The sequence below is a fragment of the Malaclemys terrapin genome, chromosome 2, assembly GCF_027887155.1.
Source record: "Malaclemys terrapin pileata isolate rMalTer1 chromosome 2, rMalTer1.hap1, whole genome shotgun sequence".
NCBI classification, from domain to species: Eukaryota; Metazoa; Chordata; order Testudines; family Emydidae; genus Malaclemys; species Malaclemys terrapin.
In genome coordinates this window covers 84,464,859-84,478,089 of record NC_071506.1, presented here as the reverse complement: position 1 = coordinate 84,478,089, position 13,231 = coordinate 84,464,859, and the positions used below count along the sequence as shown (strand labels likewise).

The following is a 13,231-nucleotide window of genomic DNA, read 5'->3' as shown; positions in this document are numbered from 1 at the left end:
GAACATATATTGAGGAGATATATATACACACATACAGAGAGCATAAACAGGTGGGAGTTGTCTTACCAACTCTGAGAGGCCAATTAATTAAGAGAAAAAAAAGAGAAATAACAGAACACCACTAGCTGTCACCTTCAGCCCCCAACTAAAACCTCTCCAGCGCATCATCAGAGATCTACAACCTATCCTGAAAGATGATCCTTTACTCTCACAGATCTTGGGAGACAGACCTGTCCTCGCTTACAGACAACCCCCCAACCTAAAGCAAATACTCACCAGCAACCACACATCACTGAACAAAACCACTAACCCAGGAACCTATCCTTGTAACAAACCCCGATGCCAACTCTGTCCACATATCTATTCAAGTGACATCATCATAGGACCTAATCACATCAGCCATACCATCAGGGGCTCGTTCACCTGCACATCTACCAATGTGATATATGCCATCATGTGCCAGCAATGCCCCTCTGCCATGTACATTGGCCAAACCGGACAGTCTCTACGCAAAAGAATTAATGGACACAAATCTGACATCAGGAATCAAAATACTCAAAAACCAGTGGGAGAACACTTTAACCTGTCTGGTCATTCAGTGACAGACCTGCGGGTGGCTATATTACAACAGAAAAACTTCAAAAACAGACTCCAAAGAGAGACTGCTGAGCTAGAATTGATATGCAAACTAGACACAATCAACTCCGGTTTGAATAAGGACTGGGAATGGCTGAGCCATTACAAACATTGACTCTATCTCCCCTTGTAAGTATTCTCACACTTATTATCAAACTGTCTGTACTGGGCTAGCTTGATTATCACTTCAAAAGTTTTTTTTTTTTTCTCTTAATTAATTGGCCTCTCAGAGTTGGTAAGACAACTCCCACCTGTTTATGCTCTCTGTATGTGTGTATATATATCTCCTCAATATATGTTCCATTCTATATGCATCCGAAGAAGTGGGCTGTAGTCCATGAAAGCTTATGCTCTAATAAATTTGTTAGTCTCTAAGGTGCCACAAGTACTCCTGTTCTTCTTTTTGCGGATACAGACTAACACGGCTGTTACTCTGAAACCTATGGGAATAGTTGAAATCCCCCATTACAGTTGAGTTTTCTGTTTTTATAGCCTCTAATTTCCCTGAGCATTTCCCATCACTCATCATCTTGGTCAGGGTGGTAGGTAGTATATCCCTATTGTTATACTGTATTCTTCTTATTCAAGCATGGAATTTCTATCCATAGAGATTCTATGGTACAGTTTGGTTCATTTAAGATTTTTATTATATTTGACTCTACACTTTCTTTCACATATAGTGCCATTCCCCCACCAGCATGACCTGTTCTGGCCTTCCGATATATTTTGTACCCTGCTATTACTGTGTCCCATTGATTATCATCATGCAACAAAGTTTATGTGATGCCTATTATATCAATATTCTCATTTAATACCAGGCACTCAAGTTCACTCATCTAGCATGTGTATACAAGCACTTATAAAATTTGTACTTATAAGCGAACTGGAACTGGCCGATTTGCAGTACTGTACTGAATTTATATATGCCCCAGGGTTACATAATTTCTGGTTTGAGTCTTACTTTCCTGCAGAACAATTTACTGTCATTCCCAGTCACAGTTAAGCTATTTGGATTTGATGAAATGTCTCTTTCCCACTGTTTCCTTCAAGGATATCCAGCGAACACTCTCCAAAACTTCAAATCCGGAGCCACAGTTACTTGAGGGCAGTGAGTGAAGTCTCAATCAATAGGAGTTTGGACAGTCTGGACCCTGCAAGTCTGTTAACTTCTCCTAAATTCCGTTCCCGGAATGAGAGCTACATGAGAGCCATGAGCACCATTAGTCAGGTGGGTGGCAAGCATGCACAGCTAAGGACAAGATCAAAATCAGTCCCCAGCCAATTCAGCTGCATGTGCAATATGTAGAACCAGAAACCCTTTTTGTGTGTGCATTGAAGTCAGACATGCAACAGATTACATATTTTCAAAAGCATTTGAATTTTAAAAGGACTTATGGGGATGTTTTTCGTGTACATTTTTGTGAAGGAAGAAGATTTGAAAATGTTATAGTCTAAATTTTAAAAATTGTTTGGTGATTTTGGTTGCACAACATGAAATGTCTTAAAGGGGCCCAATTTTTAGTGGACAGGTGCTCAACACTCCCTCTAAGAAGTTTCAGGTTTAGCATACAAAATAACGAGTCACTTCTAAAAATGTAGGACTTGGAGTCCTAGTGAGAATGAGTTTTCCTTTAAGGAGTGGGGACCATAAAATGTTTGAGGGGAAAAAGAATAAAGGTTACTGGTATTTTCTATTCCACAATTGTTGTTTTAACATTAATCCAATATTTTGAAAAGGTTTATTAGCTCCTTTTACACATTTTTTTAATTCTGATAGAGCTTTGACTTTACGATGTACATGGTACATATGTGTTTGGTTCACACATTAATTATGAAGATGTGCATTATTTTCCTGAAAAATCATAACATCCTCTTTTGTGCCAGCTACAGTCTGTCGGTTGAATATTGTGTACTCTGGGGCATTTTAAATTGTGAGTGTTGACACAGTAGAATAGCCTGCCCTTATATAAAATACGCATATGGAGTCATCATGCTGTCATATCTGCCTAGCTGCCATGCATGCAAAATAGGACACAGGGCAGGGATGTGTTGAGTGCCCTCAACTTTGCTTAAAAACAGTGGGAGCAAAGGATGCTCAGTACTTCACAGAGTTGGGCCCTAAAACGGTGCTAAGATAAAAGGTAATTTTCTTTGGGAAAACTTGAATGAATATGCACATTAAAACATCATAGTCAGATATGTTATTCTGCAAGGGTATTCTTGCATGTTGTGTATTTTTTGCCAACTAGTGTAAGGCACTGCATTTCATTTGGTGTTGTATGCTGTGATAAAGTTCCTCCTCTAACTTGATACGTTCTGCGCTTTCTGGTGGATTTGCTCGCCTCAGAGGTTCACGGCAGTCCTCAGTTTGGCTCCTTTTGTTAGTGGCACAAACCTGCCATTCATTCGGCTAACCTCATCACTGGCCAGCATTGGGAAAAGGAGAACAATCCCCGCAGTCTCTGCTGGCCCACCTAATGGGTCGGGGGACAGGCCAGAAACCTCCCCAATGGTAGGACCCACATATCAAATAGGGAGTTGAGGGGATGGGGGGAACCCAGGCCTGCCCTCTACTCCGGGTTCCAGCCCAGGGCCCTGTGGAATGCAGCTGTCTATAGTGCCTCCTGTAACAGCTGCGTGACAGCTACACCCCCTGGGCTACTTCTCCATGGCCTGCTCCCAACACCTTCTTTATCCTCACCACAGGACCTTCCTCCTGATGTCTGGTAACGCTTGTACTTCGCAGTCCCCCAGCAGTATGCCTACTCACTCTCAGCTTCTTGCACCTCTTACTCCCAGCTCCTCACACATGCCCCTCACTGACTGAAGTGAGGTCCTTTTTAAACCAGATACCCTGATTAGCCTGCCTGTCTTAATTGATTCTAGCAGTTTCTTAATTGTCTCCAGGTGTCCTAATTAGCCTGTCTGCCTGTCTTCCCCCCCCCCCCCCCCCCCCCCGCACGGCCACCACAGTGAGGACCTGTCTGCCTTAATTTGTTCCAGCAAGTTCCTGATTGTTCTGGAACTGCCCCATTACCTTACCCAGGGAAAAGGGACCTGGGGCTAATATATCTGCCTTCGATCACTCTCCTGTAGTCACCTGGCTCGACCCTGTCACAATGCTCTAAATCACTGGTAATAACTCATGTTATAGATGACCATCACCGCTGTCACAATTTTGAACCTCCAATTTATGCCAGCAAAGGTAAAAGCCAATTTAACTGGATAGTACATTTTCAGTGGAGATTTCCTTTTTGGACTTAGATCAATTTTCATTTTAAAGTATTCATGGAATAAAAATAATGCTGTCTCTGTGTTCATATAATATAATTATCAAGGCAATCTAAAAGTATCACTGGTTGAACTTAAGAAATCCTGGCCCCATTGATGTCACTGAGTTTTTGCCAGTGACTTCAGTGGGGCCAGGATTTCACCCAGGGACTTTTATGCAGGATAAATGGGCTAGAGGATTGACTTTGGTCCAAGATGAAGTCTGCACTGCTCAGGCAGGGATTGCTGAATATGGACATTCAGAGGCATCATCTGCTTATTACACGCTGTTGGAGTCTACAGCACTAGCACAAAGTATAAGCAGGTGCTGTAGAAACCGAGTTATGAAGAAAGCCAGCAGAAAACAGAAAACTGAAATTGCAAGTGTGGGATAAAACTATTTGACTCCAATTTAGACGGATTGATTTGTGAGATGGTTGAAGCTATCTATGGTCCGAAGAGTGTAGGCTTCCTTGCCAATAAAAATAGGAAGTTTAAAAGAAATCCTAGAAGTGAGCTCTGGGAGTCACCTATCTGATAATCTAGTTTATCCCCTGCCAATGTAGGATTGTTCTTTACAACATAATATCCAGTGCTTTGTCCAGTGTTTTTTAAAGCAATCAATCTCTTTCCACTATTTCCCGTAGGAAGTTATTCCACAGTCTAATAGATTTCACTGTTCAGAAATATGGCCTGATACTCTACCTATTTTTTCTTAAAATTCATCCCAGTATAGCATCTTTCATATCTTCCTAAACCATTCACATCTTCCCTTGGTCTCTGTGCCTTTAGAATGCCTGAGAAATAATGAAATCATGGTATACATTATTGTTTCAGATGTGCATTTTTCCTATGGTGGTGATTATAATTTTAATACCAATCTCAAGGCTCAATCCTGAGTTTAGAAATGTGGGTGCCCATTGCCATATAAACACTGGCAAATGGCTGCAAAGTTTGTAAGTTTGCAAGCCCATGTGGTTTTGTGTGTAACTCAAGCTAGGAGAGCCTGGCTCTCTGGCAGCTGGTTCACAAAAAAGGGTTAAATAGTCTGTTATAGCTGCCAGCCAAGGGAGTTAGTCCTTTCATTCAAGTTGGAGAGGCGCAGACTCTTAATATTAGAAGTCCAGATTTAATCCCTACTGTTGGCCCAAGTTGGGTTAGTTACATGAGATTGGGGCTGAGCCCTCAATGTCCATAGCTCTGTATTTTCTTGACTCTGAACATGCACATTGTATATTTTTCTTGGAGAATTGTTACTGCATTAAAAAAAACCGTTTAAAGTGTAAATCATTTACTGTTCGAAGGGAACTTTTAATGGAAATTTTAAGTGTTGTTCCATGTTTGTAAATGTTATTATAGGATAGATTGCTCTAATGGGATATAATTACAGGAAACTACCTGTTCTTGGCCTGCAGGTGAGTGAGATGGAAGTAAACGGTCAGTTTGAATCAGTCTGCGAGTCAGTGTTCAGCGAACTAGAGTCTCAGGCCGTAGAGGCCCTGGATCTGCCAATGCCAGGCTGCTTCCGCATGAGGAGCCACAGCTATGTGAGAGCAATTGAGAAGGGCTGTTCCCAAGATGATGAATGCGTGTCACTGAGGTCCTCATCTCCCCCCCGCACGGCCACCACAGTGAGGACCATCCAGAGCAGTACTGGTGAGTAACAAAGAGGGAATTCAGGAGGGGGCAAAAGAAAAGCACCAGTTGGCACAATATATATACACACGTGGTAAAACCCTGGCTCCAAATCCTTGCTAGGCATGAAATGCACTGGAGATGCTATGTTTCTTCTGCATATGTGGACCAGACTGTGGGAAACCTGCATATCCTCACATACCATAGAACCATGCTCTTCCTGGGAGCAGGAGAGCCAATAGTGTAAGGAGAGACATGCAGATCCACTGACCCAAAAACACAGGGGTGGAGAGAACAAAGAGGTCACATCTGCTACTCTTCCTATTCCCAGGAATGCAGCTACAGCTAGGCTGGGCAGGAGCAACACACTCTGGCTCTTGTTGAAATGGATCCTAATTGGCCCACAACTGGGCAGATTGTTACTGGTACTGTTGTCAGAGGCTACCGGTGTGGTGCTTCTGCTTTCTCCTGTTGATATCACTCGGCTGCGTGCGTGTGTTCCCTCTGTGTGCTGCCCCAGCTCTGCGCAGATAGCTGACACAGCAAACCCGACGAGAACCCCCAATGACCACAGAGTCTAGTAAGGTACAAAGGCACCTCGGCCAGGTTTATTGCGATCTCAGACACAATTGCAGTTCCCCGTAGATTACTTAGTCTACCGGGCATACTACTAATAGATGCCTCTTGGCAAGGACCCGGCTCAGTGGCGGGACTTTCCACTGCCCCCGTGGCCGGACAAAGACACCACCCCAGGGATACATTTTTATACACAGGTACAAACAAGTTACACATCACTCCTGACGTATTGAGGTGCAACCCCTTTACGCAGCAAGGTACAACCCCTCTACGTAGTAAGGTGCCGCCTCGCACCTTGTACCTGTTGGTTCGATCAAAACAACTCTATCCATCATTTTACCCTTTTGCCCCTGTCATTGGGATGGGTTGGTCTGTTCCCTGTTATCTGTGGAATGTTCCAGTTATAGTGTATCTTGGTACCATGTTTATACTGTAACTATGCTAAATGAATATATATTTATGCAACATCAGCCCTTTCCTTGCCAACTTCTGTGAGCAGGGCCTGCCTCTTGCTCACAGCTTTACTTTGCTTCATATTAGCAAAGTCTTGACCATTACTTTAGTTTGGTTCAGGCCTCATACTGGGCCTTCATTAGGCCTTCACTTACTACATTGCCTTCACTTACTGCAGGTACCAGTGAAAATTCGGATTCAATTTGCTCGATGCACAGCAGTTTATTGGAGGAAGAATTACACAGGCAATAAAAGATTATATAATGTGTCTCCCTAATAAGCCTCAATTCCCCAAGCATAAACCCTCCGTAACTATATTGGCCTTACACAGTATCCTGATTGGCAAACAAAGTAGGTTTAGCTACCAGTCCTAGGCTAGGTCCACGCTACCCGCCCGATTCGGCGGGTAGAGATCGATCTTCTGGGATCGATTTATCGCGTCTCATCTGGACGCGATAAATAGATCCCAGAAGCACTCCCCCGTCAACTGTGGAACTCCTGCTCGCTGAGAGGAGGAAGCGCTGTCGACGGGGGAGCTTGCCTGCACCACCTGGACCCGCAGTAAGTAAACTTAGTTCGATCTAGGAAACGTCGACTTCAGCTACGCTATTTTCATAGCTGAAGTTGCATTTCCTAGTTCGATCCCCCGCCCCAGTGTGGACCAGCCCCTAGATGGAGATTTCTTTTTCTTCTCTTCTCTTTTTTCTCTCAAGTACTTGGTCTGTCAAATGTCCCCCAAAGCAGGGTCTTGGTTACCCCGAGGACCTCTGGTTCAAAAGTTCTCCAAAAATCCCTCATAGCAGGGTGTTGGCTACCCTGGGACCCTCTGTCTTACAGCGTCACAGAACTCTTCAGATGTTAATTGGGGAACTAAGAACTGTACATATGATATTCTTAATATTTATACCCTCTGCTCTCAAAGGAGTCTCATGTCCTCGAAATATGCCCTATGGACATTTCATTACTGATTTTTCCTAATTAATATTTTAAAAGGGACTGCAAAACAGAGACCAAAAATCAGTTGATGTTTATACCCTCTCATAAATCATTCACTCGAGCTCTTAGTGTGGTGCCATCCAAAAGGGTCATTTTGACCCTAGTCAGCCTGTGCCACGTTCACTGATCGCATGTTTTTGCGTTTTCTTTACTTGGTGAGCTGGCCTTCGGCTGATATGTTCTGAAGTTCCATGTTGAAACACACACACAGATAGAGCCTCCGATCACTCTCATTAAATTTCCATACCAAATGTCTGATGTTAAGAGAACCCTGCTCCCAGAATCCTCTAGCAAATTCGGACATATCAAGCCATACCAAAATCATGTTCATCACATTCACTCATATCAATCACAGGTCTGGTCTATACTACCCGCCTGAATCGGCGGGTAGAAATCGACCTCTCGGGGATCGATTTATCGCGTCCCGTCGGGACGCGACAATCAATCCCCGAATCGGCGCTCTAACTCCACCAGCGGAGGTGGTAGTAAGCGCAGCCGACAAAAAGCGGCAGAAGTCGATTTTGCCGCCGTCCTCACAACGGAGTAAGTCGGCTGCAATACGTCGAATTCAGCTACGCTATTCACGTAGCTGAATTTGCGTATCTTAAATCGACTCCCCGCTGTAGTGTAGATGTACCCACAGTAATTCAACACCATCCCAACAGCCCTCAGCTGGTGTAAATCAATGCACTCAGTGGAACTATGCTGATTTATACAAGCTGAGGATTTGACCCTCTGCTTGCAGATAGGTTGGGAGGATCCTCTTGCACAATAAAACCTGCATAAAGTCCTCCTCTTTGTGGTGGTGTGAGCACATTTTAACAATTGGAGGGGACGAGGTGTGATAATGAATTACTCCTTCAGCCACTTTGCTTAAACAGGATAGCAAACAGTGGGGGAGGGGCATGTCTGTCTCACTCTCCTGCCCTTCATCCTAATGGGGTTCTGGCTTTGTAACAGAAACCAGAAGATATGAGGTTGACGATTTTTTGGAATCTTAAATTATTTATGGTTGCTTTAAAAAAAAAAAAACTCTTGCTGTTTGACGTGCAAAGATAATCATGATGTCCACTAACCAGTATCAGCAGAATTCATACTCAAGAAAAAAAAAACAGATCAGGGAACAAAAGCAAAATCTGTATTTTCAAAGCCCTATTCAGGAAAGCCAGAAACAAGGCCTCTCAAGCTGTTTTCTCCAGAGGAGTATTGAAAAGAGCCTACTGCTTTTGACTTATTCCTCTGTATCCATTCTACTGCCTCACGCAAACATCACTTCATTCTACATTCAAGTTGCTAGAAACCATTTCATATTCCACCTACCATTTTTCCCCATGGTCTGTTAATTCTACAGTCTTCCCTAATTTTTTCCTCTTTTGTGTGTGTTATCTCACTCTTGCAGTTGCTTGAGTTCCTTGTCTCTGATCCCTTTCCCCCTACAAGGCCACTTTTTCAACTGGTTTTCATCGTCAAAAGACTTTTTCGGTCCTTTTATGAAAAATGTGCCGCCTAATTTATACCATTTAAAATATGAAGTGTAAGCATTATTGGATGTATGTTGGCAACGCATCATAAACTTCAAAACATCTTTAACAACTGTGATAGTACAGTTCTCTTCTAAACCAATGGTTAGTAAGAAACAACTTCCAAACTACAGGGTTATGAATGTGAAAGGTCATTTTTCTGTGTGCACAATTTATCCATGTAATTTGCACCCAATCGCAACTGAAGGATTTACATAAAATGTGTGTTTCATCATACAATAATAGTTCATTTCCAATGTGTTGGGAAGCATGCAGCTAAAGGCAGAGAGCTTGCAGTACGTAGGTGCCATTATTAGCCTGTAATGGATGCCTGGGAGTGTGAGAGATCTTTTCAATAAATTGATTTTTTCTTAAGAATGAGAAAAGCTATGTTTAAAATGTTTTCTATTTTAAAATAATTCTAATAATCAACCCACAGAAGAAGAATGTCCATTCTTTTTGTACTCAAAAGTTTTGGTGGTTTAGAAAAAATGTGGGTGGGGTAGTGTATGAGTAAGAGAATGAAAGATGATTGTAGATGATCCCAGAGAGGAGAGAATGTGGGTTAGAGAATATGGCCCTAAAACTATAATATAAAGAAACAGATCTTTAGTCATTTGCTACTCCTTTTCCAGGTGCCTCTTTAAAGTCCAGAGAGGGAAGCACCTGCAGCCCTATACTGGACATTGCAGAAGGATTTAAAAGACTGCTGCAGGTTTCTGTTCTTTCTCCTGAATTATAGGAATTACTGGGTTATTTTGCTTTTTATTTTGTCTTTCTAGGCTCTTCAGGGTCACATTTTGTCCTTTATTACCACTTTACCCATATCTCTTATGGGGTTCACAACCTCAACTGGTAGTTTAATTTCATCCTAGGGCATCCATGTAATCTCTTTCACCCTTGCCTCAGGCTAATTCACAGGCAGTAATGCAATAGTCAGCCTGGGTAGTTCCTATTCGCAGTGTAGAAAAAAGAAGATCCTTTTTGTCCCATGCAATTAGCCAGAAATTCAGGGGTTTTGCAGGTTCTTCCAGTTAGGAGGAGAAATTGATGATGGAGTGAAGTAATTTTGATGTAATCTTGTGTACATTCTTTGTAAATAAACAAGTCCTGTTTCTGTGAACACAGGAGGAATTGAACAACAGGAGAGAAGTTTTCTTGCTCACAGCTCCAAACCTTTTCAGCTAGCACTCAGCTCAAAAGGAGCTCTTTCTTTAGCCTTTTCTCAGGGCCACATTCCTAGTTTTTATTCAAGTTGTGTCGGGTGTTTCCTTGCTGCCTTCTCTGTACCTTTTTCCTCTCTTTCACAGACGCACAGTCCTTCACAAAATAGACACCAAAACCCCTCTGCCCACATGTGCCTTGCATGTATCTTTGTTTTGGGCGGTGATGTGGCTGGGGTTAGGGTGGAGACCCCTATTGTTTCAGCTATCTTGTTCTATAAAGGAATTTAACCATTTCTTACCACCATCTTGCATGATGGATGGTAGTAACTGCCGTTCCACCCCATAACAACAGATAATAGGTCTGTTAGATAGTTACAGAAGGAGGGGAAAGGAGTCTCGGGTTTATTTCCTTGTAGGTGGTGTAACAGATATATTTGCTGCAGACATCAGACACAGTTATAATTCAATCTACATGCACTTAATAGTCCAGGACTAGAAACCTGTTCCACCTACTCCAGAAATACTGGCCTCTATCAATTTACACGTTCACTGTCAGTAGTAGGTGGCTAATGAGGAAAATAGAAAGGAGCAAAACCTCTGGCAAATAAATTGTAAAAGTATCATAAAGCAAGCCAAGAAAGAATTTGAGAAGTAACTTGCTAAAGAGGTAAAAACTAATGGTATTTTTTAAGTACATCAGAAGCAGCAAACCTGCCTAGTAGGCAGAGGGGCCACTAGATGACATAACACTCAAGGAAGACAAGGCCATTGCAAAGAAGCTGACCAAATTCTTTGCATCAGTCTTCACTGCAGAGGATGTTAGGGAGATACCCACATCAGAGCTATTTTTGGATGACAAATCTGAAGTACTGTCTCAAACTGAAGTGTCAATAGAGGAGGTTTTGGAACATATTGATAAGTTAAACAGTAATGAGTCACCAGGACCAGGTGATATTCACTCAAGGATGCTGAAGGAACTCAAAAATGAAATTTCAGAACTACTAACTTTAGTATGTAACCTATCAATGAAATCAGCCTCCTTACCAGATGACTAGAAGGTAGCTAATGGTATACGGATTTTAAAAAGTTCTCCAGAGGGAATCCTGGCAATTACAGAATGGTGAGTCTTACCTTAGTACTGGGGAAATTGATTGAAACTATAGTAAAGAACAGAATTATCAGAGATATAGGTAAACATAATTTGTTGGGGGAAGAGTCAACACAGCTTTTGTAAAGAGAAATCATGCCTCACCAATCTATTAGAATTCTTTGAGGGAGTCCACAAGCATGTGGATAAGGGTGACCGAGTTGATATAGTGTACATTGGTTTTCAGAAAGCCTTTGACATGGGCCCTCACCAAAGGTTCTTAAGAAAGCTATGTAGCCATAGGATAAGAAGGAAGGTCCTCTCCTGGATCAGTAACTGGTTGAAAGATAGGACACAAAGGGTAGTAATAAATGGTAAGTTTTCACAATGGAGAGAGGTGAAGAGGGAGATCCCCCAAGGATCTGTACTGGAACCTGTGCTGTTCAACTTATTCATAAGTGATCTGAAAAAGGGAGTGAACAGTGAAGTGGCAAAGTTTGCAGACGATAAAAAATTATTCAAGATATTTAAGTCCAAAACATACTGCGAAGAGTACAGAGGGATCTCACAAAACTGGATGACTGGGCAACAAAATGGCAGATGAAATTTAACGTTGATAAGTGCCAAGTAATGCACATTGGAAAAAACAATCACAACTATACATATACAATGATGAGTTCTAAATTAGCTTGTTACAACCCAAGAAAGAGATCTTGGAGTCACCATCACCATGGATAGTTCTCTGAAAACTTCTAATCATTGCACAGCAGTGGTCAAAAAGGCTAACAGTATGTTAGGAATTATTAGGAATGGGATATAAAATAAGTCAGAAAATATCATAATGCTACTATATAAATGTTCCCATGCCTAGAATACGATGTGCAGTTCTGGTCGCCCCATCTTAAAAAGGATATAATGGAACTGGAAAAGGTTCAGAGAAGGGCAACAAAAATGATTAGGCATATGGAACAGCTTCCATATGAGGAGAGATTAAAACGACTAGGATTTTTCAACTTGGAAAAGAGAGGACTAAGAGGGGATATGATAAAGTCTATAAAATCATGAGTGGAATAGAAAAAGTGAATAGAGAAGTGTTATTTACCCTTTCACTCAATACAAAAACCAGGGATCACCAGATGAAATTAATAGGCAGCGGGTTTAATACAAACGAGAGGAAGTACTTTTTCACACAGTGCACAACTAACCTGTGGAACTCATTGGCATGGGATATTGTGATGGCCAAAAGTATAATTGAGTTCAATTTACTCAATGGATAAGTTTATGGAGGATAAGCCATCAATGGCTAAGATTGTCAGGGATGCTGTACTTGGGGCATCTCTAAACCTCTGACTGCCAGAAGCCAGGAGTAGAAGGCAGGTCTGGATCACTCAATAATTACCCTGTTCTGTACACTCCATCGGAAACTCTTGTATGGGTCACTGAAGGAGAAAGGATACCAGGCAAGAAGAACCACGGTCTGACCCAGTATGGTATCTCTTATATTTTTATCCTCTAAGACGGCCTGCCACTTGCTCACTCATACATACACAGCCGTGATTGTACATTGCAGCAAAGACTTTAACTGCTTGTGGCCTCGGGATATACCAAATTAAGTTACATGAGGTAGTAGGACCACAGGAAAAAGAAAAAGGAGAGTTCCTACCCCGTCACTTGCTACAAACTCCTCTTCTTAGAAACCCAAAATAAACAGATTTACTATAGACTGAGTGTAGATATCCATGGCCCCGGCTATGGCAGGTTTTACTTGTCATCAGTCTCCTGAGGAGAGCCTTCCTTTTAACTTGGTACAGAATTTTATCTGATCACCTCTCTCTCACTTAATGGGTGGTGACAGCACATTCTTACAAGGCCTGGTCTATACCTAAAACTTA

General features: G+C 42.1%; 1 protein-coding gene across 2 annotated transcripts in view; it reads left to right on the top strand.

The window, feature by feature from the left end:
- The window catches only part of DLGAP1 (DLG associated protein 1), a 643,533-nt gene that overhangs the window by 490,092 nt on the left and 140,210 nt on the right, over positions 1-13,231 (top strand). For both annotated transcript variants that reach the window (XM_054020172.1, XM_054020173.1), the window contains 2 exons: positions 1,687-1,864; positions 5,322-5,562. In XM_054020172.1, coding sequence (XP_053876147.1) covers positions 1,687-1,864; positions 5,322-5,562 — 419 coding nt within the window. The remainder of the gene's footprint in view (positions 1-1,686; positions 1,865-5,321; positions 5,563-13,231) is intronic.